Source organism: Phalacrocorax aristotelis, chromosome 2 (assembly GCF_949628215.1).
Source record: "Phalacrocorax aristotelis chromosome 2, bGulAri2.1, whole genome shotgun sequence".
Lineage (NCBI taxonomy): Eukaryota > Metazoa > Chordata > Aves > Suliformes > Phalacrocoracidae > Phalacrocorax > Phalacrocorax aristotelis.
The window spans coordinates 58,921,557-58,948,768 of NC_134277.1; the positions used below are offsets into that span (position 1 = coordinate 58,921,557).

Genomic DNA, 27,212 nt, shown 5'->3' on the forward strand with positions numbered 1-27,212 from the left:
AGGGAGTACACACATCTCCAGTGTCATTAAAACTATATCTTTTGCACATGCAATTGTGAGCCTGAGCTGTGATATTTGGAAATTGAGACTCCTGACCCTGCTTTTATGTCCAAACTAGGATGTTAACCAGAGGGTTAGCAGGCTTGTCGGCCAGTGTGTGGCTGTTATCTTCTGATAACAACAGAGATTTCCACTTCCATGAGTTCCTTCCCATTACCCAGCTTGCTTTTCCACAACTTCTACTCCGTCCTCTTTCCCAAAAACTTAAGACACCTATCTTTTTTTTGCCAAGAAGTGTAGTAAGATGCTGATCTTCAATAACCATGCTGTCCTCATGGCTCAGTTTGACCACTTCATCTTCCTGCATTTTCTAGGTAACTGAAGTAGCCTTTAGTACATGTGGAGCTCACAGAAGTGAGCTCTAACTCACTTGCACATTTTGACCTTTAAAACAGCATTTTTGCTGATTGCCCCTTTCTTCACCCTGCCCTCCTCCTCTCACACACTTCACACTGACTCTTATTTTCCTTTCTGAGTTCACATGGTTATATTTGAAGTCTTTCTTGTCTGTCTTTCACCTTTTGTTTACAAACCACTTCCAGGCAGAAGTTCCTTTAAAACAGAAGTGGTGGATATCTGCTTTCTCTTCACTTAGTGCATAAACTCCTATACAGATGGCCTTCTGTTCTCAATTTCTTGAGGCTTTCCCCTTTTGAAAAACAACTACATAAGATTTATAAAAAAATCCCAAAAATAAAGTAGAGCACAGACCTCACAGACTTTCTGTTCATCTCCACAGTTCACAAGTCTACTTTTGATCACTCTGCTCAAAGCCATTTTTGGCCCCCAAATCTACTGGAAGATGTTTTACTGTCTACCAAAACAACACTGAAAAGACTACGACTTCTCACTTGTTCAGAGACTGTATGCTGAAAAATTATCTGCCATCCAGCAGTCAGCTACACCTGGTTTTTACCATTTAAACAGCATTTTTCCCCTCATGCCTAAAAACATGAGCATAAATCAGCTGGTTTTGCTTGTAGTTCATCATGAACATACAAAGTTATTTCACATTAACCTTTATTTTTCATTCCTACTCTTCCTGATCAGTGCATGCATTGTAATATTTCTATTCAATCCTTGCCTGCCACTTCACCATATTTCCAGTAAAGCTGTAAAAAATCTATTTGCATACCAATAACATTGTTTTAGTTCTTCTGTTTTGCTGCCAAGATTCTTGTACATTAGTCAACCGAGCATTTCAGTTAATCCTTGCTGGCCTTATCCAATTTTCTAGCTGGGTTACATATCTTGTCCAACTACTGCTCCAATCCACATTAAATCGTACTACCCTCCATTCCAACTCTACCCACCAATTGTGTCTTTATCCTGTACTAAATAAAGCAATCTTATATGCTACAGAGACATAAATAAACTTATCTAAGCACATTTTGCATTTAAAAGTGAACTGATTTACTGGACACATGTGGTTGAACTCAGTAGCTAGAGATAATATTGATCGTTTCTCATCACCAAGCCCTTCTGCATTTTATGACTAGTACTTCTCATCATCTCATACCTCACTTTTATTCATACGTGGAAAGAGAAAATAAACCATTCTACTTTTTTCAAACCTGAGCACTGAACTGAAGTCTAATTACTACAATAAAATAATAATAATAATAATTTAAAGAATCTGACTCTACAGCAGACACCTAGCAAAAGATTCTTTAGCTTACTCTATCTCCAAATGCTCAGCTAGTAATGTGGCCAGTTCTGTCTGTTTCCCTTACACTGACCTTAAATAGCAGTTCATATTTTAAAACACTTATTTATTTACTTTGAATTATTTTAAACTAAACTGAGGAATTTGTTAACAAAAAGTGCCGCATTTTTCATTTTAACTAGGTCTACTTTTCAAGAGAAATGTATTAATTTAGTGAAATACAAACCCTGTGTTTTTATCTTTCAAATCAGTGTTGTTTTAAATTTGTGATAGTAATATAAAAGGTAGCTGCTAAATACTTATTCACCACTGAAGGGTAGAGAGAGGACACTATATGTTTCTCCAGCAGATACTCACAGAAGGGCCTGACAAGCAGACTTCAAAAGCTGTATTATGTGCCAACACAGCAACTGGAAGAGACCTCCTGCCTCATCACACTTGCTGCCTGCAGTCCTAGGTAACTACATCCTTCCACTGAATCATCAAAGATGGGGTCCCTGCACTCAGGCACGTAATTGGGGTTGAAATGACTGTGACCACATAGCCTCATTAATATCACTTTCAAGGACAGGTGGCCACTCAGAAAGCATGTCTGTGTACTGTACAACTCATTATTACACAAACTCATTTAATGAATGCATTTTTGAAGATGCGATTTCAAAGCCTGGCTCTCCCAGCATGTTTTAATTTAGATTTTTGGGTCCAGCTGTAATGCTCTTACTTCGTTCATAACTCAGACAAAACTCCCAGCAAGAAATGCTTAGGTGCAATCATTTTAAACTAGTGAATCATTGGAAGTGGGGGAGGAAAAAAAAGATAGGAGAGCAGGATGGCCTGTGGTGGGAAGAAATAAATGAACTATTGACAGATAACAGGATAGGAAGGCATTGTCCCTTATGTAACCTTCTGTGCAACTTTTTTTAAAGTTAATTTAACCAAAGGAGAGACAGTATAAACACTCGTAGGATAATTTAGGGACAGTTCATCTTTACAGAATTTTCTGGTATTTATCAAACTATATCAGATTTACCCTAACCCTTCAAAGCATCGTAAGTTTGCCACAAAAAGTACATCACATAGGTGATAAATAGTGCTCCCTAAGGAACCTTAAACTTTTTATACTATTTCTTTCCTGAATCTAACCACTCATTGTACATTGGTGCCTCTCTCCTGTTCCACCACTATTCTTCTGCCACAGGGAATTCTAAGTATCTATTATCTGTCAACCCATACCTACATTTTTCACACTATATAGAACTAAGTTCAAGAAGAACTTGTCAAAAATGTCAAATGCAATTATTCTCTTTCCCATATCACTTTATTTCTCTACCTATGCATCTACTTGCACTTCAGGTCTGCAAGGCATTTAGGCACAGCAGTGACTCAAAAAAAAACACTACACAGGCTGTCCTGTATTCCGTACTGGAGGGCACGATCACAGGAGAACCACTGACTTTCACTCTAAATGCCGTGTAATCTCTGTTTCCTCTAATAAGATGTCCCTGTTCAAAATCCTGAAAGTCTCACCATTTGTCATAGTCTTAAGTAAGCTGAAAAGTTTGCAAAGTCATTGGTTACTTCCCTTTATTAACTCTAAGAGATGAACTGAGCTATTATCACGGTTTTTGGGCTTCTCTCAACAGACAGCTGCCTCAGGGAGGATCTACCCTGAACATCCTGTCGCAATCAGCAGAACTGCCATCGCTTTGGATGGGAACAGCACTTCACACCAGGACACCGGCCGGCTGTGCCTCCTGCAGACCTGCTGCACGGCATCATGCTTCCTTCGGAATCCTGGTGCCAAGGACTGCAATCAACGCTTTATCACAGACTCCAGTCAATTGAAACAAACCAGTTATTTTTGATGAAAAAGTGTTCAAAAAGACTTTCCAGTGAAGCAAGTAGGGTGCTCTTCTACAGAAAGGGAGCAAAGCAGAAAGAAACTGAGTCTGGCCACAGCCGGCTATTTGCATTGCTGAGGGCACATTCATTGAGACTAAAGGAAAATCTATAGAAATGGTAAAATTGGAGGGGAGGGCTGTCTCCCTTGACTGGACTCTTTCTAACTCTTTACAGACCATGGGAACAGCTCTGTGGCAGCTGCTTGCTACCCATCAGCCCAGGGCTGCAAACCACAACCAGGGCAATACACTGAGGGTGGCACAAAGACTGCAGCATGTAGAGCATTTTAAAATCGGTAATGAAAGGCAGGATATGCGCTCGAATCCGTAACTGCCTGTGGTGAGGTGGAGTTGGCTTGTCCAAACACTCAACAAATTACAAAAAAAAAAATTTGAAAAATTCTCCACCCCCCTCTCCAAGATCAAGCCAAACATATTTTAACTACAACCACTGGACCATATGTGAGTTGATCCCATCGTTGTTGCCAAAAACAATCCCTTGCAACACGCTGCCTCTCAGACCAAACTACGCTTGCTCAAGGTCTGGTGGGTGCAGAGCTCTTCTGGAACAGTAATGGAACTTTTAACATGGAAAAACACTTCAAGGAGTTTCAGACCCCATCCACCCTCCCTCCTGTTTTGTCCTACCTGTGGGAGAATAAAATGGGAGTTCAACTATGATATTCCCATTTTCCTCTGAGCACACACCTCACTTCCAGTCTGGGATGAGCTCAAGATACTGAGAACATAACCTTATCAAAAATTACTCTAGAGACCTTCCCCCACATTTAGCTGCGTAAGCAACTGCCGATGCCAGATCAAAAATGCACCTCTGCAGGTACATTAGGTTTTGATGAGTATATTTATTTGCTCCAAAACCCTGTAATAAATACAGGATACAGAGCACATTATGATACCTGAACATGCTCAGCTACTGTCCCTATTAAAATTTCCACTAGGAAATTTATCTTGAAGTCCCAAGAAATACACCCATGTTTGATATGAAGAGAGAACAGACACAGTACCCCCCCCGTGAGCACTATTACACCATCGAATTGTCTAGGCAAAGGCTGACATTTTACCTCCCAGAAGTATTTTTGAGGCAGAATCCAAATAAGTCACCAGTGGATGCAGGGAAAGGGGATAGGACCACAAAGACCATTACAAGGCATTATTCCTTCCCTCTGTCCACAGCAAATTGCTTAGTACAATCCCAGTGCTAGACGTACAGGAGACCCAGACAGGACAGTAATATACAGCACAATTATTAGTCTGTTGCAAACCCCGAGATGCCTCTATAGGCAGGTCTCCAATTTTGACTCCTTCCTACAAATACCATTTCAATAGTGACTAAAACATGAAGTATCTAAACCACTATAGTGGCTATATTTCACTGTATGTTGAAACAGTAGATGGTGAACAAACGAAATGGAAGACTTCACCTGCATCTTGACATGTGAAAAGACTCTGTCTTTTAAATGCCAGAAAAAAATGGAGCTGGGTCACAGTAAGCAATTATATCCCATGTTTAATCCCTACTCTGCATCTTTAAAGGTGTTGTCCCACTGCCGAGTTTAACAGGAGGAAGGCCTTTTCAGCTCTTAAAAGAAGGTTACTCTTGAAGGCTACATTTTTATCAATTAAATGAAAATCTGGTAATGTTAACTAGCGATTTATGGTAAACTGCCAATTCCTTACTTGAAGGGTTATTATCAATCAAGTGCAAAGTAAATAAATTAGTTGTTTCAATTGGATTAACAATTGCTTAGACACATTATATATTACAGCAGCAGCTGCTGCAGCATTCGGACAAAATAGTCTTAGTATCTGTAAATTTACTGTAAATTACTTCTAACTTCCATTGCAGCTATTTACGTTTTAAGCTCCTTGTAAAATTTTCTATTCTTCACCTGAAGAAACTCCCACTAAAGCTTAGTCAAGGATGGTATAAAGATAGGTCCTCCTATTTTAACTTCAAACAAAACCATTTGAAACAGTAAAAAGAACCCAAACCAACAGCCCTGCACTCATTCGTAATAAACTGAAAAATCTTACTTTTAGATTAGAAAAATATGCTTTCCGTGTGCATGTGCTTATCACACTCACTTCTTCACGGCTGCAAAAAATGACAGCAGAATTAATTTGCTGATGTGTCAGGGAATTTTTTTTATTTCTGTCCAGTTGCCTTTCCTACCCTTTGCTGATGTCACCTTCATTTTTCTCTCTTAAAACACTTACCTTCTTCTAACTTTTTAAAGAGTCTCTGCCTTTTTCTCACTTTCCATTCCTCATTTTACTCTCCCCTGACATTTCATTTTTCTCTCTTAACTGATTTCATTACATAGGGGACTGTTTCCATTTCTAATTATACCTCTAAATCTATTTGACTTAAGGAACTTTTATTATTTTTTAATCAAAGACCATCATAGCTTCTTCAAATGAAGGCATCCAACAGCACACCAGAACACAAACTAACTCACACTGGTCCTGAAACTCACTGGATTTCATCCAAGCTTCCTGCACAGTCAGCTTATCAAACCTTCATCCAACCCCTCTTTGCTGGGCTCTGCTGAGCACTCAAGGAAAACAGCAGAACTGAAACAGAAAACCAGAGCTTCAAATGCTTACCGATGACAGTGCAAACAGCAAGAGGCCAAAAGAATATTACAGTCAGGAAATACAGGACTGAAAAATAAAAGGAGAAGGTACCAAGAAAGTAAGTATGAGAAATATTCCAATTCACAGAGCTCCCCCCACATGGCTGCAGTTAAAGCTGCTAGAACTTGAGTTCTTTCATTCCCCTCCAACCCCCAGTAATGGTATTCTTCTGCCACTAATGGTCATCTTTCAGAAATCATGTCTTAAGTTAAATTTCCACCTGGTGTATGTGAATGCAACTTTTATCATCTTGCACTATTCCTGAGTGCAGCTATAAAAACAAACCTTGTATTTTGCATGTTTTTGACCAAATCAAAATTCAGTAAGGAAAAATAGCTGTTTGTGCTCCAGAAGCTACACTTCAATTTTCCTGTTCGACTCCACCTCTGTCTTGGTTCATATCAAAACTCCAAATAACCTTACACTTCTATGATTAAGTTAATTAATACAGTCAAGTTAAAATTTGGCAGCTTTAGCTCATCCTTTGTTTTACTAACAACCTACAAAAGCATTTAACTTTTCTACCTGAACAACACACATCATTTTCTATTTCTTTTCCATTGGGAGGCTTGTCGAGCACTCATCTATCTGCATGAACACAGACAAAATCGAACCTTCTTGCGTCTGGATTGTCATCCTTGAGGTTTTGTAATTGTATTGCTGTGAATGAGGTGTAAGCACCATGAGAGCAACATTATGGTAAGTAAAAACATGGTAGCCCTGGATCATCCATCCCAATTTATTGTGCCTTTTTAAGTTCATAGCTGTGTCAAAGATGAAGAAGGAAAGTGTATGGTGGCCTTGGAGAATCTGCCTCTGGAGTTTGGAGGTTAGGGAGAATGATCCTGAGTAGGAAACACACTCCGTTTAAAGCAAGGGAACACATTCACCAAAATGCTCGCTACAGGTCCCTGAAAGCATGTCAGAAGCATTCCTCCTCCTCTTCTCCAGCCCACCAGCAAGTCTTCCTACTTTGAAATATGCAATGGACTGCATCTTTTCACTCTGCTGCTGAAATGAGAGCTGCCTCCTCTTTGACAAGATGAACAGTAGAATCATTTGCAGAGGCTGCCAAGCTTCTTAAAATATTTAAAAATTGTAGCATGAGGATTTTGGTGGGTTTTTTATTGGTTAATGATCAGGTTTGTGTTCCTGTTGTTGGCCAGAGTTGTGCTTTGACTCACTAATGGGCTCCCCCACAACAGAATCAAGCTTACAAATCCCACAGAGCATTTGGGCTGAACTTGAGTTTGCAGCAATACTTGATGAGCCACAAGGTTGAGAGTTCTGCGGCTTCACTGGAAACTGTTCTAATTAGTAGTCCATAGGCATGGGCACTGAGCCTTGTGTTCCAGGAACAATCTTCTGTGAAATTCTCTAAAAAGAAAAGTTGGATGTATAGATCCCGCTTACATCTAAAAAGACCTATCATCTTGAGTCTTTAACCACTAGTACCATATTAAAGCTGTCTCTTGTGAGAAGAGGCTTAATCACAAAATAACTCAGTTCAATCTCCTTCTCCAGATTAAGCTGTCATTGTTTAAAACACCTTTTTTATTTTTTGCACTGGAAATGAAGTTAATTCAATACATTTCTATTTTTTAAGCTTTTCTGTTATTTTCTCCATCACCGGCTGACATACCGGAGTAACAATTCCTTTCAGAGATTAACACCAGATTAAGTTTTTTAAACTTAATGTTGCAAGTAACTCAAATGTCTATTGCAATATAGATTCTACCCTTTACCCTCCTTGGCCATAACCAATGAAAGGGAGAAATAAATCTCATACTGCAACATAGTATTAGACTGAAATTGGATGCAAGACTAAAATACCACTGGCACCATTTTTGTTATATGGTGCCCTGTTTTCTTGCATATTCTACTGTCTGGCAGTTGAGCTTCAGCTAAGGCACTTGTGAGAAGAAAGAAAACAACTAGTAACCTGCCAACTGTCATTTCAAACCTAAGCAACAGAAAGATAAACCACCTCTAATAAAAGTTCGATCTCTTAATTTTTATATACTGTCTCCCAAAGCTACACAACAAGCAGAAAAATACTGCAAAGGAAAATAGAGTAGCACTTTTTTTAAGGAATGAGAACTTGGTCAGATTGCATTCTCTATCCCACTAGATAAAATAGGGCCTGACTCAGGTCCTAATAAACATATGCAGTAACTCCCAATGACCTCAAAACTTGCTGAATCTCAATGATATTATATTGATCTTACAACACAAGTAGGACTTAGCCTTTTATTCAGGTTTGAAAGGAGTGATGTGCAACTCCAGGAGATAACACAAGCAACACACATTGCTTAAAAAGATGCAGGGCTGTATAACTGAATTTGGGTTTGGTTTGTTGTTTTTTTTGTTTGTTTCCACAAATCTTATCTGCATTTAAACAGATATATTGTTTTCTGGAAACTGCTACCTTGGTGAAAGTGCACAGAGTGACATTAAGAACTGGACAGAGATTTATCTTGGTTTTATTTTTCACCGGCACATAAGAACAGCAGCATACAAGCCCAGAGTCCTGAAATCCTTCACTTTATGGACAGCTTTTCAACAGGACTTCCCAGCCATTATACATATATTAAGCCAGCAGGACACAAAACATCTGTACAGGCTGTACATGATTTTAGGCCATAAGTTTGATGACATATGCATTATTCCATTGGTTTAGCTGTGCACACCCCCCCACCCCTAAGTACCTACAGAAATGCTAGGCACAATCATACTAACACAATCAGATTGGGAGTGAAAAGGTGGTTGAAGTATGTTCATCCGCTTTTTATCACAATATAAAAATTAATGAGAATTAAATGTGACTATCAAATGTCAAACTCAAAACCAAAATAAAATCCAGAAGACAGATATTCTCCCAAGTAAACACTTAGACTGGGGAATATATTATCATTGTTTTTTTGTGGATACTTGCACTGTTTCATCTACGTAGTCTGAAGAAAAGTGTGTAGACTAATTTTTTGGGGGGAAAATCAATCTATGATGTGATTAAGCACAAAGACACCACCTCTGACCTAGGAAATCTTTAAGCCTTATGTTACTGGGAGATGAAAAGTGTATCAAAGATGCATCACTGTGCATGCGTATACTTTCAAAGGTATTCTGTACCTCCCCAGCCAAGACCAGACACTGGCTGAATGAACTTCTGGTCCGACCTAGTGTGACTGCCTGTCATGTTCACCTTCACAGAAGTGCCACCGAGCACAACATCTCTTACAAATTTATGACATTACTTTCTTTTGGCATGAATGAGAAATCCACATAACCCACATCACCCACTCGACTCACTTGGAAACACGATCTTGATGAGACCTCTGACATACTATTCAAGATGGAACCATTTTATGAAAGCTCCCTGTGAATAATTACATGACTAAGAGATGCAGAAAGCTTCCAGTCCAAAACCTTAAATGACATATACAGTCATATGCGGTTGGAACTATAAATAACAGGATCATCCCAGCCCTAGAAATCATTTTAACTTGATGAACCACTATCTATGTTGAGACACTGAGGCTCTTTCAATGCATGTACATCAGTAGAAAATGATTACAACTTACAACTTGGTTATAAGTGGATGTGGCACTGTGCACCCTCAACACGTGAGAAGCTGAACTGAAGCAGGCACAGCACTTTTTACAGTTGTCAGAGGTGTCTTCAGCAGGACACATAAGACAAGGGATTGCTAGGAGTAGCCTGTTAAACAGCAAGACTGAATGGTTTCAGATCCACCCACACAACTTTTACGGCTCCTTCTGAAACCTTACAACCTCTCACATCGAAATCAGGCCCTAAAATGAACTATGTTTTCTTAGAAAACTGTTCAGTCTAACAAGAATGCTTTAAATGAATCAAACTTCTTAACATTTAAAGTCCCATCCTGTGTAAAAAATTAGTTTTAGAAAAAAATACTAACATTTAGGGATAAAAGGTAAATTAAAGTAGTCACAGAAAAACTCAATGTTTTTTTACGTATTTAAATTATAATAATATAACTGAGGGAAGTCAGTTAACATTGTGATGTCCCAAAATTATTAAAAATTTTGGCCTCAAAAGCAAGCAGGGAATATGACACTAAAACATGAAGCTTAGCAAGAAAGTTTAGAAGTTAGAGAGATGTACAAGCACTATTTCAGTGCTACAAATACCTTTTGTAAATCCAATTATAGGTGCATCATCATAGAACAAAAAGACAACACCCACACCATACTTATTAAGCATTTCTACAGCCCTGATAACCATTAAACCCTGGAAATGTAATAGTAAAAGGCAAGGAAAAGTGCTACAGCTGCAGAACTGCCTGCAAAAATAAGCAGCTCTATGGGGCTTAAAAAAAAAAAAAGAGAATATGAAAAACAGTGCACTTGTAAATAAGTTCACAGCATTTAATTACAGATATGAAGCAAAGTGTACTAGGTCTAGAGGCTTTTAAAACACATGAAGTTTCCTTAGTGGAAAAGCCAAACAAGATATTTAATAAATAGCATAATCTGGATTGCAAAGGGCACTGGATTCAACCTTCTGCTTCTAGGTGTAAGTACAGATTTGGTATAATTTTAGATAATGTCGTTGGTCTCAAAACTTCAGAAACTGAGCCTTGTTTGAGGTGTAACAATACAAACGGCTGCTTTAACTTCAAAGTAACGTTTAAGAGGTTTCAATAATAGAAACGTTCAGATGAAACTACAACGTTCAGATGAAACAGATGAAACTACAATGACAGAAATATCACCACAACTCCTCCCTGCTTTGTGCTGTGTCATTTCCAATGCACTTCAGACCGTACAGAGAAAGATTGACAGTCCATCTATGAACATGCATATTTATCGTGAAAGTACAAAAACTCTCCTCAATATCTGTTTTAACAATGACAGAAAATATACAGAATAAAGAATATTGAATTGACACTCTTTTTGCTTCATTTATAGTGCAATATGATTGAAAAAGGAAAGTATAAACATGATATTCCATTTCCAGTTGTGGGGCAGTCTCATCCAGTTGTAACATTATTTAACTCTTAAAAAAATGGAGGAAATCATCAGTAATTTTTAATAGAAAAAATAAAAGACAAAAAGTACTTACTTGAAAAGCCAATGCGGCAAAACCAAGACCGCAGAAAATAAAAAGTAAAGTTGTATAACCTATGAGGCTTGCTTACTTATTCTCTCCCAAAAGCATAATACGCCTAACCCATCACTTACACATCCCACTCATAAGTCTATTACACAAATGCTTTCCAACACAAGTGAAAAAACAGCACTTTCGCCTTTAGGTCTCTTCACTAACTATGATGTGCCACACCTAACAGAGATAAAATGGATTTATTTGCTTCATGTTTATGAATTTTATTTAAATGAGGTTCTCCAACACAGTGGCAATAATCCTCCTTAAGTGAAAATGGAAACACTTGTCATGTAATCCTTGCTCAACTGAAAACATCAGAGCAATTGGCTTACAGATAACCCTTCCAGTAAAACCCTTCGGCTACAGGAATCCGTTTGCCACGTTTCCTGTAATGGCATATATCTGCCCTTGCTTTAATCATTTAAATGAAGTAGAAAACCTTCCAAGTCCAGTAGCAACATCCTGGCATGAAGCTGGCGTGATGGAGAAGTCAGGCCTGTTACTGTTTTGTGATGATGATACAGCTGCTTATAGACAACGCTTTACAGAACCATAAAATCAGCTTCACACACCGAATTTCATACTCCCCCTTCTTAGTTAGCAATACACTAGGCTTTGACACAAATGCTTGTAAATGAGTATGTTTTATAACTCAATAATGAACATCCATAAGCTTTATTATGAAAAAGTAACTCCTCTTAACCAGTGGCATGCTATCTTTAGACAGATAAAAGAAGTCATGAAGAATTAGCTTCTCTCAATATGGGTAGCTTTTTTAAAAAAAAAGAAAAAAAAAAAAGAGGTCACTCTGGCATTCTGTTGTAAAAGCAGTACTTAACAGAACTATAAAGCGTGTTTATAAAATCCACAGGGAAACTTACCTTCAGCTTCTGCCAAAGCCTGGGCAGAACCAAGGAATACTATAAAGCCCTGGGGGAGCAAATGAAAAATATTGGTGCCCAAGTTTTCTTCTCCTCTATTTTACCAGTTGGAGAAAGATGGGCAACCAATAACAGACAAATAACACAAATCAACTCTTGGCTATGTGGCTAGTGCCGTCGCAAGGGTTTTGGCTTTTATGACAACGGGACTTTCCCCAGCAACCATAGCCTGTTAGGGAGGGATGGAATCCACCCATCTAGAAGGGGCAAGGGAATCTTTGGCAGCAGGCTGGCCAACCTGGTGAGGTGGGCTTTAAACTGAAGGACTCGGGGGGTGGGGTCCAAAGTGGCAATGCTAATGCCATCGCATCTAGCAGGGGAATAAGCCAGGCCAACAAGAGCAGCGACCAAGGTGCCTTAGCTGCCTCATGAGATGACAATCAAGATCAAACTCTTCAAGGGTGTGCATGGCTGTAGTGAATCCTCATACACTCCTCCAGGGAAACCTGTGGAGTCAAGTACCTCCCTGAAATGCCTCTACACCAACACAGACAGCATGGGGAATAAATAGGAGGAACTAGAGATCAGTGTGCAGTTGCAGGGCCACAATCTCATTGCAATTACAGAGACATGGTGGGGTAGCTCGTATGACTGGAATGCTGTCATGGATGGCTACATACTTTTCAGGAAAGACAGGCCAGAAAGGCAAGGTGGGGGAGTTCCTCTGTATGTGAGGAAACAACTGGAATGCATCAAGCTCTGCCTGGGGGTGGAGGAAGAACGAGTCGAGAGCTTGTGGGTAAAAATCAAGGGGCAGGCAAATATGGGTGACACTGTTGTGGGTGTTTGCTACAGGCCACCTGATCAGGAAGAGGAAGTTGATGAGGCCTTCTACAGGCAGCTGGAAGTAGCCTCACAATTGCAGGCCCTGGTTCTCATGGGGGACTTCAATCATCCTGATATTTGCTGGAAAAGCAACACTGCGAGGTGCGCACAATCCAGGAGGTTCCTGCAAAGCACTGAGGATAACTTTTTTACACAGGTGGTGGAGGAGACAACAAGGCAAGATGTGCTGCTGCATCTTATACTAATAAACAAAGAAGTTCTGGTTGAGGATGTGAGGGTTCAGGGTACCCTTGAATGCAGTGACCATGAGACGACGGAGTTCAGGATTCTGCATGGTAGAAGTAGGGCAACAAGTAGGATTACAACCCTGGACTTCAGGAGAGCCAACTCTGTCCTCTTCAAAGATCTGCTTGGAGGAATCCCATGGGCTAGGGCTCTAGAAGGTAGGCGGCATCCAAGAGAGCTGGTCAATATTCAAGGAGCACTTCCTCCAAACTCAAGATCAGTGCATCCCTAGGAGTAAGAAGTCAAGCAAAGGAGCCAGGAGACTGCAGGGATAAGCAAAGAGCTTCTAGAGAAACGAAAATGGAAGGAGGAGGTTTACAGTATGTGGAAAAAGGGACCGGGCACTTGGGAGGAATATAGGAATGTTGTCAGGGTATGCAGAGATGCGACAAGGAAGGCCAAGGCCCACTTGGAACTAAATCTGGCAAGGGATGTCAAGGATAACAAGAAGGGCTTCTTCAAACACATCAGTAGTAAAAGGAAGTCTGGGGAAATTGTGGGCCTCCTGCTGAATGAGGTAGGGGCCCTTGTGACGCAGGATGCAGAGAAGGCAGTTACTGAATGCCTTCTTTATTGAGTCTTCACTGCTAAGGCTGGCCCTTGGGCATCCCAGCCCCCAGAGAAGAGAGAGAAAATCTGGAGAAAGGAATACTTCCTCTTGGTTGAGGAGGATTGGGTCAGAGATCATTTAGGCAAACTGGATCTTCACAAGTCCATGGGCCCCAAGGGGGTGCACCCATGAGTGCTAAGGGAGCTGTCAGATGCTCTTGCCAAGCCACTCTCCATCATCTTTGAAAGGTCATGGAGGACAGGAGAGGTGCCCAAGCCAATGTCACTCCAGTCTTCAAAAAGGGCAAGGAGGAGGACACGGAAAACTATAGGCCAGTCAGCCTCACCCCAGAATGGTGATGGAACAGTTCATCCTGGAGGTCATCTCCAGGCATGTAGAGGAAAAGAAGGTTATCAGAAGCAGTCAGCATAGATTCACCAAGGGAGATCATGCTTGACCAACCTGATAGCCTTCTAGGATGGTGTGACTGGCTGGGTAGATGAAGGGAGAGCAGTGGATGTTGTTTACCTCAACTTCAGTAAGGCTTTTGACACCATCTCCCATAACATCCTCATAGACAAGCTAAGGAAGTGTGGGTTAGATGAGGGGACAGTGAGGTGGACTGAGAACTGGCTGAAAAACAGAATTCAGAGGGTCATGATCAACGGTGCAGAGCCTGGTTGGAGACCTGTAACTAGCGGTGTTCTGCAGGGGTCTGTGCTGGGTCCAGTCCTGTTCATTATATCGATCAATGATGTGGATGAAGGGAGAGAGCGTACCCTCAGAAAGTTTGCTGATGATACAAAACTGGGAGGAGTGGCTGACAGACTAGAAGGCTGTGCTGCCATCCAGCGAGACCTGGACAGGCTGGAGTTCTGGGTGGGCCAAGGGGAACCTAATGAAATTCAACAAAAACAAGTGTAGGGTCCTGCACCTGGGGAGGAACAACTCCATCACATACTTCTAACTAATGAAGTAGAACATGGAAAAAAACACAGTGCTCAGAGAGGGACTAAAATCCAGTCCCGTACACTCCTCCAGCCCTCCCCTCACATTCCAAAACCTTTTGTTCTAACCATTTGATCTCAAGTCCGTCAAGGAAGATCATAGGCAAATTTCAGCCTCATGCATTGAATCACCAGCAGACATATGGCAGACCTCTAATTCCACTAGTTTACAAGGATCAAACGTTCACTGCGCTTGCAAGTACAGCCTGCTGCAAAGGCAAGCTGGCACACTGAGGTGGACTCTGAATTTGCAGAAACTTGCTGTACAGGGTGTGAGGGTAAATCACTGCGCTCAGCACAAAAGCCTGTACAGGCAGGCAGGCAAAGCATTAAATGCCAAATAGTCAGCTAAAGGCAGAACGTATAGCCCTAAGAAGTAAGAAATGTGAGTTTACATTTATGTTGCTCATAGGAAATGCAGTAACTACACTAGGAATAAATTAATGTATGCAGGAATTTGTCCAAAAACCCATTAAGGAGGGGACTCCACCAGTGAAGCACAGAAGTAGCCAGGGCATAATTCAATGCTTTAGTGGGTGATGAAAGAGACAGATGTCTCCATCTGCAGCTTCCTGCTAAAAAGGTGAAGTCGTATCATGTAAAAATCACACAGAGAAACTCTCTCTAAAAAGTCTGTGGGTGCCAGACATGTGGGAATCACAGGAGGTTAATCTTCATTGCTCTGTACCTTAGCGAGCAAAAGAAATCACAGATTTTTCAGGAAGTTTTATCCTAGTTTCTAGTTGCTATAATCTCCAGCAACATATGTCTAGTTCTTGAGCCAGTGCTATGAAATTGCACCCTAAGCAGGGCTCAGTCAGTACAGCACCCTCCATGTTTATTTTAAGCATTAGTACAGTGCCAGGCGGAGTGCAACATCTGAGCTTGTAAGGTGCTTCACAACAGAAGCCTCAATGAAACCAATGAAGCCAGAATCACTTACTGACCAACGGGGCACTAATGGGTTGGATCCTACAATGCTCTAACACACAGAAACTCATCAGAGAGACTTAATTTACCTTGACCTTGTAGTACTCCTTGACTTCAGGCTGAATGGAATCAAAATCACCACTGATGTAATCAGGCAAGAAGCTGAAAGGAAAGCAATGAGCAGTGAAATGAAAAATTAATTCATCTTACTATGTTAAATATTTATTTTCTCAAGAGCACTAAGGGGTACAAGCATTAATCTCTCAAGGGAAAAGGAGCTAGTTAAAAAGCATGTTAAAACAAGAGTTGATAAGAGGTGATACAAAATAAGGTAACAGACAAACTGTAAAACTAGTAAATCCAGTGTCCCTTCTTTGCTGAGGAAGCTACACATTGTTTAGATGCTTATACATCTCCTTAGGTTAAGGAAAGACTTGCATCTGCATGGTTTAGAAAGACAACTCTCAAATATCTTTAAAATGTATCACTCAGTCTGCGAAGTATTTGAAAAAGCATATCCGAGTGCTGTACATCAAGCCTCAGAGGATATAGTTTGTCAGAAGATGATGATGATGTTTCCTGGACAGCTGGTATGCCGCATATGTTCCAAAGATTTCTATTTTAGTTGTTACTGATGTCATCTCGTTTCTGCTCTTCTCCTTGATTATTAAAAATACCACACCCCCCCACAAATATCAAAGCCAAATGCTCAGTGACTTGTAAGACATACCTTGGATGTACAAAATGTGTATGAACTTGATTTCAAATCCTAACCATCATTTGTACAGTAATATTGCTGCAAATCACATAGAACTAATGTTGTGATATTTATCTCAACTTGCTTGTTGTTTTTTAATTGCAGAATGCTTCAAAATATTTACTGTATATTTTTTTAGCAAATTCATAATGAAACTTCAACTGTGTTACAGAAAGAACAGTTTAAGAATATTTTTTTGAGTAAAAAAAAAAAACAACATAGAAACACAGCTTTCCATCTTGCACAATTCCTGGAGTTTCAAGCAGCAGCTAAGACAACAGGTGAAAGTGTTGCTGCTGTTTCAACAGATAAGCCTGAACTGAGTTTTTAAATTAAAGCTGTGATTTCAGTGTTTTCTAACAAATTAAATACATGGCTTCTCTTCTCCAAGGTTACCATACTTTACAAGGGGTATGAGAGTTCATCGGCAAGTTAGTTTATAGCTCAAGCTGACTTACAAGGAATTGAGCAAAGCATGTTGGGACATATTTTTCTTCCACATGATTTTAGAAGAATGCTGCACGGTCTACAAACTCCCCACATCAGTAAAACTTATAAAAATGCAAATTCTGGCTCTGTTAAAAGATTTCAAAAGAGGTACATGGCCACTGGCCACCACTGTCTTTGAAAACTGAAAGCTGCTTCAGCAGAAGCTGATACAAACAACTGTTGTGAGTTAGTTCACATGCAACTACGGCATTTCAAATTCACTGCTCTGCTACTACTAAGGGTGTTATAAAAGCATATGTTCTAAAAACAAACTCTCCAAAAGTGATGCTTCCACACTCGCAGTGGGGGAAAAGGCAGTCCCTTCTGCACAGGGTTTTACTGAGGACACAGAAACCAGCTGGAAGAAATGCATACGCCTCAGTGTTCTTTTATATGCCCAAGTCAGTACAGTCCAAAAAACTAAACAGAAAATTAGATCTGCTCCTTCATTGTGAGACTGACCTTTTCAACGTACAAAAAATACCACATTTTCAACATTTTAATTTTAAATTGCTGCCTTTTTACCTTTCCACAAGTTTCCCAATGAAATATTTACTGAATACAATGAGCCTAACGCTCTATAGGTATTCTCTTTCAATTTGTTATTTTCCTTTCATTTCTTCCTGCTTGGAACAAAGCCATTAAAAGTAAACTCATTCTAGGTGTTACAGCAGTGGCCCGAATGCGAGCCCTGGAGGCATCCCAGCAGGTGGGGCAGGAAGAACAGCTAGCTGTCATGGAAAGCCAACTTGGTGTGACACACACATCCACTCTATTGAAAAAGCTGACGTCTTATGGTTGCTTATCTTACTGAAATGTGGTACATAAATCCAAAAGTGCCTTTGTAATTTTTTTTCTCTACAGTAACTACAGACTGCAGTGCTTTTAAATAGTCAAACATTTCTCCCAAGTGCTTCGAGAGGCATAACTGGGAGCAGAATTAGCCAAAAAAGTATCTTCTCAGGATCAAATGCTCCTGCACAGCTTTTGCTCTCATCCAAAGTAAAACCATTTCCACGACAAAAGCTAGCTGAAATTCCGTCTGAATTTTTATAAGCAAAAGAAACAAGAATTTCGGCTGCACCTCGTGTGTGCTCTGCCAGGGCTCCTGGCTACACTGCCTGAATACATCTCCTCTGCCAGGAAGTGCTACATCCATTTTCAAAGCACCCTCTCTAATTAATTCACTCATAGCCACGACAAAGCCAGAAGTGACTAACAGAGAGTAAGGAATCGTGGTTGGGGACTTCAAAAATTTCAAAAAGTCTAAGCCTCACATCAACGAACATGGAGACAAATTCTTTCTTCTCTTTTCCTTCCCTTTTAGAAACACCAGAAACAAGGAAAATTCAGAAAGTGACTCCTGATGGATTTAAAAAATATCCATCATGAGTAAACTTCAACTTGCACTGTCTGCCTCACAAACATCATAAAGTGTTTCAGCTTTCTCTTCAGAGGATGGCTACTCTTTGTAGCTTATTGACTATGCAAATCAACAAAAGCAAGCCAATGTTCAGTCAAGAATCAAAAGCTGCATTTGATTTAGTCCTTTTGAGTTCTGCTGAACAAATTGCCTGGTTCCCGTAAGCAGAACTGAATCAAACCTCTTCTCCAATTAACGCAAATGAAGAAGAGTCATTGTGTGAAAAATTGTCCTAGACTGACTAACCTCAGAGAAGATTAGCACTAGCTGATACAGATAAAGGGGAAATAGCTGAAAGAGATTATATGGAAAAAACCCTCATACTAAAGTAACTTAAGAATATTTTGTAATAATTGGTTTTCACTTGTTTGCTTTGGTATAGTTTTGTATTTTCTCCAGGGTACACACTAGTCCAGGAGAACAGGCTCTGGAGAATCACATATCAAGCTTACTACTATGTGAGTGGAAGAAACTATGTCAGAGGAAAGTAACAAGAAAGGCCCCTCCATAAAATTTAAAACAGCCACCCTTGTTTAAAGTACAGATTAAAATCAGGTATTATATTAGTCTAACCCATGCTTTCCTACCCTCTGACCTCAAATTCATGAATAATTCTTATTCTGTAGCATAACTGTATTGAAGATGTCACATACTTCAGTAACATATATGGCACATATCCTTTAGTGAAGGAAGCTATCTTTTTGCCCATGATGGCAAAAGATGTCTTTAATTCCTTTTCAAAGTGCAATTTAAAATTTTAATTTCTAACAGTCCAGATGATGCAGTCTACTGCATTTCAGAACCATGTTTTACCAGTCTCATTAGCTATTCATTATCCCTACGCATATGAGGTCATGACCAGCTCAGCTGGCTTGATTCTCTGCTGCTTTACCCTGACATTTATCAGGAGTGAGCCAACTCCATAATCCTAATGGGACCAAAAGTATAAAATTCATGTGCGATCAGCCTAATCTACCAAGTCTTTTCTAGACCTGTCAAGCAGCATAATACCAGGCACTGAGGAACAAAAAAAAAAATCCTCAGAGACTTTGGGCCAGACAGATATTTTCTTTCTCTTCTCATTCTCTTTCATTTTTGGGGGCTTGAGGGCTTTTTTTTTTTGTTTGGCTTTATGTTATTGCCTTTTGTGGTTACTGTTTTGTTTCTTGTTCTCATCAGGGTATTTTAGAGCCATGTGACATCCATCTAAAATGAGTATGGAGTCAGGAGGGCCAGGATTGCTTTCAGTTAAGGACCTGAAGGTACTTCCATAGAAGACAGTTATGTTTTGTGTATATAACAGTTTTTTAGAAAAAAAAAACCACAGAGTTTCAATATTAAACCTTTAAAGGCTTAACTAGCTTAGCAAGAAAAAACAGCACTATTTCTCAGAGTTTTGAGATGGACCCCAACTAAGGGATTTATCAAAACTGGATAAAGCCTGAATGTTGACTGAACAGTTTTACGAACTCCCAGGACGCTGGGCTGGCAAGAGCGGGGGGGGCGGGGGGGAGGGGGGAACCAAAAAGAGATACCAGCAAGTTTGCCATAGTTTCAAGATACACTAATGAAATTCTAGTCACCAGGGCCATAACCCAGTAATCGACTCTTACCATAGACACAGATTACAAAATAAATAGAAGCTACTTAAACTCTGAGGTTCTCATGCTAAGTAAGCAAAACCATGCCTTTTGCCTTCAAGAAACCCATCTAATGGATACAGCTTAATTCAAGAAGCAGTTTTATTTTTAAATATTCAACACTAATGAAAAGCATGTTAAATTTAAAACATCAGAATACTTGGTTCTTTATTTACTCACTTTAAGAATTCAGTGTGGAGTGGTAAATATGCCTTTTTATACAGTTAGGAAAAAGAGAAAAAAACCCACAACACATCACACTTTAGCAGTTTGTAATAAAAAACCTGTGCTGCCTCCTTAAATAAATTGCTCTGGCATAACTATTCAGTTCTATCATTAATTCAAAGTTACGGGTTCCTAGTACTATTGACTTTTCTTGTGATGTAGCTCCTTTAGCACATAATTGTCTGCAATTAACCTTTTTTAAACAAATGTTAACATCAGAGACATGAACATTTAAAGGCAATATCTGTGGTACCCTTTGCTTCCTTCAGTTACAGCACAGAAAACAATCCCACGCAGACAAGTTGTATGTGTCCCAGCTGTATCATTCAAGGGTACAGGGTGGGTTCCCTACGCTTTTTTTCACTACTAAAAATAAATTTCAAAACCAGTGCCTTTTACCCTGGAATAACAGACACACACAGGCTACTTCCCAGTAGAAAAAAAAATAGTGAAGATAAAATGCTGTAGACTTAACATGAAGCAAAGTCACTAAAGTCAGCTTTGACTTCATAAGCGTCTAGTAGTTGGGAATACAGAAGATAAAGCACTCTAGTACTACTTCAGGATAAATACTAAAATCACAGCTTAACAAAAAAACCCAACAAACAAAAATTAATGCCCACAAATCTACACCTCCTAACTGCTAAGATGTACTTTCAGCTTGCCCTCCTGACTGTTGGTCTTGACTAGATGGGTAAGTGAGGGCTGTTCTCAGAAAGGTGTTAAGTCTGTTTAAATCTGTCAAAAGTATACTGTAAATTGCTGTGAAGATCAAAGTGTCTTTTTAACTCTCAGAGACGTGTACAGCACAAGTAGATGCCATTTATATTTTGTCTCAAAGCAGCATACTTAGATGCCCCAACTAGCTGTACAGAGGAGATTTCCTGGGGAAAGGAGAAATGTCAGATTGCAAGATATGTTCAGAGTTAATGTCTATTCAGCCTATAAAAACCTTGCCACTATTACCTGCAAGGTTACCACAAGTAAGGGTCACACCTGAAGCGCAGAAGCCAAACACTAAATAACCATACAATTAATGAACTTTAAACTGACCATAAAAAAGTGTTTTGTTTTTGTTCATCCTGAAGAGATCACACTAAGGATTCCATAACTTATTATTATCATTAGGCCTTTAAAAAACAGCTAAAGGACATTCCTTACCTCCTCCACCCTCTACTTCTCAATCAAGATTCTCTTGAAGTCAGCTAGCTTTTTCTGACTCCATGGTTCACGTCACTGTGATTTCAAACCACAAAGCCTCCCTTGTCACTATATGATATTTGTATTAGGGTGGCACTGACAAAAATGCTGTGCTAGATGCTGTATGAGTTAATGAAAAAAAGCCGAAACACCCCCAGTCGCCCACCCCTTCTTCCAAGACCATAATAAACCCTACTGTTCATTATGCAATTGCTAACCAAGAATGTAATTCTCAAACAACATTTTCTACATTACAATAAATGCAGATGAGATCTAACAAGATTCGAGAAAAAAAAAAAGGGGGGGGGGGGGGTGAGGGACAACAGTAGTACTGCAGACCCCAGTTTAAAAAAGAAAGCAAGTATATGCACATATATGGGCCATACACAGATAGGAGATTCTTGGGACCCTGCCAGAATTCTTTGCACAGACAGTCACCAAATCTGTGGCTTACGGTCAGGTAGCTCTGTGGTTAAAAGTACTTGGTAATATTTGGCAACCTTGGAGAACAGCCTCTTTTCTCCCTACTTTTTAAAGCGCTTAGTGTTAAAGAGCATAAAAGTATTATTTTATTTGCAAATGCTATGATTTAAATAAAAAGATAAAAGTGTGTGAAAATATGAGGGCAATAATGCATTCATTTATGCTTGCCTGGTATGCAGTGTCACCTTGCAAGTAATAATAAAAAAAATCTGAAATAAATTGTAGAACATATTACCCTCAGCTCAAACTGCTATGCAAAGCACACATCAGGGGGACATCTTCTGCAGGGGACAGCCAACTAGCTCCCATTATCATTAACAAAAATCATGCAGCTAACGCCCTGCCTTGAAACCTTATCCCTCAGTGACAAAGAAAAGTGTTAATGATAGCTACAACTGTTGTATTTTTCTTTTTAATTGCCAATATTTGAAACTGTTCTCCAGTTACAATCAATACAGTACAAAATAAAACGATGCTCCAAGATTTAAGAACTGCTCCCTTGTTTTCCATGGTGCTGAACACCCTCCTGTGTTCAGGGAAGTACAGGTACTTCAGGAAAAACCCACCACACACAGGCAAAAGCTGGGAAAGCATAACTACTCATCCAGAAGTGCCAATCTCTAGTCTTCTAGGATATGAGCCAAAGAAAAGGGGAGAGAAATGAGCAATGTAACCAGGACTCCCTCCGACAGGTGAGGGTGCCTGACTAACTGGGAAGACAGAGGCTGACAAGACACCCAAAACCGTTTTCCCTCATTTCATGTCAAAGCATGGCAGGATTTGACCTAAAAATTCAGGAAAACCAGCCGCTACATTAGAAAAAGGTAAGCTGTTCACTATTAACATTTTAGACAGCATGTGAGGAATCAAAGGGATGGGATGGGATCTAAAACCTGGTAAATGTACATCGAAGGAGTCGCAAAACTACACAAACTGAGATTTAGATACTAGTCTCAAAAAGGCAGCACTGGAAATCAGAGTCAGCTCAGGGCTGCTTCATGGAGTGCCACCAAAGTTGGATTTTGTGGGTCCAAGGTGACAACATATTTTTCCAAGACAAGACAATTCATCTTCTTTCCCGGAAGAGCTAGGAATACGCATATTGTATTTTTTTCCTCCTAATTAGATACTTAATAACAACCCCTATGGTGTGGCTTGAAATTTCATTTTACAATTTTAAAGTCAGCTTTGATTAATAGTATTTTAACACTACGTGTCCCTTCTGTGAACTTGCAGACCAGTAAGAATGCTTAAAAGTCAAGCACAATCAAACAGTAAGCAGTTATATGTGGAAGACCTTCACTAGGATTTCTTTGCTTCCATAATTTACTTACTCTCACCTAAGTACCCATCCTGAGTTTAGCATCTGTTTACGTACTGCCAAAACCAGGGAAGACCACCTATGCAGGAGAGGTTGAATTTGAAAGCCTTTTGCTTCTTCAGGGCTTGAAACTGCAGTAAGTAGCTGGCAGCAGAAATCCTTTAGAGCCCTTTCTACACAGTGACTCACGAGTGCAATGAGAAGAGATTTATCCCCTTATCAAGCAACCTCTTCCAAGGGGGCAAGGAGAAATCTGCAGGTTTTCAAAAGTCTTAATTATGCTTTTCCTGTTTGGGCCTACATTTTCTTTTCTGATTTCCACATACAAATCATTTTATGGATTAATTTTCTGTTTCATGGCCTGAAACAAGACATTGACACTTATCCATAAAGAGGAAGACCAGCCATAAAGGGTGAATTGCCACACAAAAATCTACTTAAAAACTCCTACTCAGAAAATATGAAGACTAAAGCAGGAAACCAGAATATCTGATGACAACAAAAGTACTGAAAGACAAAGTTAACTCCTGTACACTTAATGAAACATATCTTCTGTCCTGGGCTCTGATTGCCTGTAGATTAGACACAAGCAAACTTCTGATACCTTTTTTTTCTTTTTCGTGAAGATGTGTTTGAGTGCCTTAGAACGATTCATACAATTTCTTCAGGTTTTGAGCCTTTATGCTGATATGCTACATAACATTTTGCAGAGAAATATGCACTGAGGATCCTGAAAACACCTGGGCTACACAGAGGAACAAAACATACAGCTTCATCTTTTTAGGGAACGTGAGCCCACATGGCAAGGAATGGAGAAAAGACATGTAATGGCAGACAGCCGTTTGAAGCCTATTGACTCTGTATGGCTGAAATTTGGTAAGTCAGTGGGAGGCAAAAGTTTTGTTAAACCTTTCGCTGCTGACCTCTGCTACAGCTTTGCTGGAGCTGACAGAACCAGGATATTCCACCGGAGCATTAGCATTTCAGAAGGTACCTGCACCTCTTACCCAGCACAGCACAGAAGCATTAATTAGAGGGATAGCAGAAGATAAATGCGCATACAAAATAAGAGTCGGGCTCTATCTGATGCTTGGTAACCTTTACCAAAAAGCACCCTCACTTTCATCAGATTAACTCAAGGGTGCATTCTCCCATTTCTACTCAATTTAGCAGTACAATGTATGACCCTATTTCATTTTCTGGAACTTGTGATTTAGACAACAACATACTGCAAAGTGTATCAGAAATTCTTTTAAGGTTAGTACTAATCACAAAGGTGAAATGTTGGCCTCAAGAGCTCTGAAGGAACTGGTGGAAAAATGTTTAATATAGCAGTGGCCCTGCCTTTAGTGGGCTGGAGCATCTGGGTAAGGCTGGGTAAGGCTTCTGCAGCTCACTTTAATCTTTGTCTTACCATCCTCACCTCCTTTCAGTGTTACCACCTCTACAGGCTCAAAGTACCAGTATGGATATTTCAGTTAGCAAAGACAACAGGTTTGCAGTTATGAACATAAATAAGCAGTTCTTTCTTTCTCAAGTTTAGAAGTCTTTCAAACAACCATTCTGGTGACCATAGCTGCAACTTAAATGCCTCTGATAAAGCTCTGATTAGAGAATAAAAACCTCTTTTGTAGCTACCCAACATATGGATGAAATTAAGAAACAAATAAAAGCTGCAACTCTCCTGTAAAAATAAATCTACCTTCTGATTACAACCTGATATACTCGGTTGTAACAGTTTTTCTATCAAGGTTTTATTTGCTCCATGTTTTTTAAGGAACAAAGATTGAGGGATTGACAAACTGTGTTCAACTGATGAAAAGTCACCCCTCTCTTACTGCTTTCTTCTGAACAATATTTAAACTGCTAAAATAAGCAGATATGTTCATACTTATTCTCTGCACCTTAACAGACACAAAAGAATGTCTGGTTGACAGCAACTTGCCGGACCTAAATTTTTATTTCTTTCTGCTGTTTATCAGTGAACAAACCTACATATAAGGAAACCTAATAACGTGTAAGGAAACATGTGGCAGTGCCACCCTGGTCACTATATGGGCTGTCTGCTTTCCCAAAGACTGCCTCTCATGAGTACAAGGAAACGTGCTAAACTTGAGGTTAACATCATCCTTTTGCTTTGCTGCAGTCAGATTCCTCCTCCTGGCAGCCAGCACAGCTTCCAATGCTCCCCAAATGAAAGGGCTTTTAAGAAATTAGACATCACCACCACAGGGAAGCTCCCAACACAGTCTATCTGAAAAGGGGAGAAAGCAATTACACAGCCACGATATTCACTGTAAGGCTGGGAAATGCTTCTTAGAAGGAAAAAACCTGAATTTAGCACTGGCCAAAGCACAGTGCCAAATCCCAAAATCCTTCTTGTTCCTCAGAGCTTCCTTTGCCCCCCAAAAGCCCCAGCTGTCACACAGATACTCAGAAGGTTCAACTTCAGCTACTGTCTAATGCTGAAATAACTCACCTTCAGCTAATCAAGTGTCCTGGTTTCAGCTGGAATAGAGTTAATTTTCCTCCTAGTACCTAGTATGGGGCTATGCTTTGGATTTGTGCTGAAAACAGTGTTGATAATGCAGAGAAGTTTTAGTTGCCGTTAAGTCATGCTTACACTGGTCAGAGACTTTTTCAGCTCCCCATGCTTTGCCATGGGCACAAGAAGCTGGGAGGGGACACAGCCAGGACAGCTGACCCCAACTGACCAACGGGATATCCTACACCATATGACATCATGCTCAGCATATAAAGCCAGGGGAAGGAGGAGGAAAGGAGGGGTGTTCAGAGTGATGGCATTTGTCTTCCTATGTGACTGTTATGTGTGAGGGAGCCCTGCTTTCCTGGAGATGGCTGAACACTTGCCTGCCCACGAGAAGTAGTGAATGAATTCCTTGTTTTGCTTTGATTTGCTTTGCTTGCGCACATGGCTTTTGCTTTACCTATTAAACTGTGTTTATCTCAACCCACAAGTTTTCCCACTTTTACCATTCTGATTCTCTCCCCTATCCCACCGGGGGGTGGGGGATTGAGCAGCTGTGTGGTACTTAGTTGCCAGCTGGGGTTAAACCATGACATTGAGCCAAGATAACTTACAGAAGCTGCAATCTAGTTTTATATTATTTCATCATTTAGACCACAGCTGCTAAATATTAAAACCAGGAAGCAGGCCATCTATTCTCAGATTTATCTCATACCTGCCCAGGGGCTACCTAGGCCACACTGTACTCCTCTGACCTACCAATATTTCACCTGCAGCTTATTAAACTACTTTTACCGTGGAATTACTGATCATAAGCACAACATACAATGGCTGTCATAACAATCACAGGAGTCTGCCCTTGTTTTTATCTCTTCTACAGACTTAACAGTCCTAACTTTTGTGAAAGAGCCAACAGCAAATATATCAAGGCAGCATATTCCTGCAAGAGGTTAAGGTCTGCAAATAACACTTCCTCCAGATCCTATTAGAAGACACCTACCAGTGCAAGGTCTTAACTACAGAAATCACTAACAAGCACAACGAATCTGCACCCATGTGCTGAAATCCTCGCTAGGTCCCAATCCTTCATACCTGCACAGGTACAGCCTTGTTCAACACACACCTAACCAGCATCTCTCGTCCCCAGGAAGACAGAAGCTTTGTATCAGCTCCATCTGAAACCAGCACAGCTACATGCAACACAGCTGGTGAGTCAGAATCCACAAGGAATTCAACACAAACTCACGTTCAGACGCA

General features: G+C 40.1%; 1 protein-coding gene across 6 annotated transcripts in view; it reads right to left on the reverse strand.

Annotated features, from left to right (window-relative positions):
- Positions 1-27,212, reverse strand: part of TPK1 (thiamin pyrophosphokinase 1) — a 308,617-nt gene that overhangs the window by 147,432 nt on the left and 133,973 nt on the right. For 5 of the 6 annotated variants that reach the window (XM_075083749.1, XM_075083751.1, XM_075083752.1 and 2 more), the window contains one exon: positions 16,019-16,091. The exons of the other annotated variant lie outside the window; for it this stretch is intronic. In XM_075083749.1, the coding sequence (XP_074939850.1) occupies positions 16,019-16,091 (73 nt within the window). The remainder of the gene's footprint in view (positions 1-16,018; positions 16,092-27,212) is intronic. 6 annotated transcript variants of the gene reach the window in all.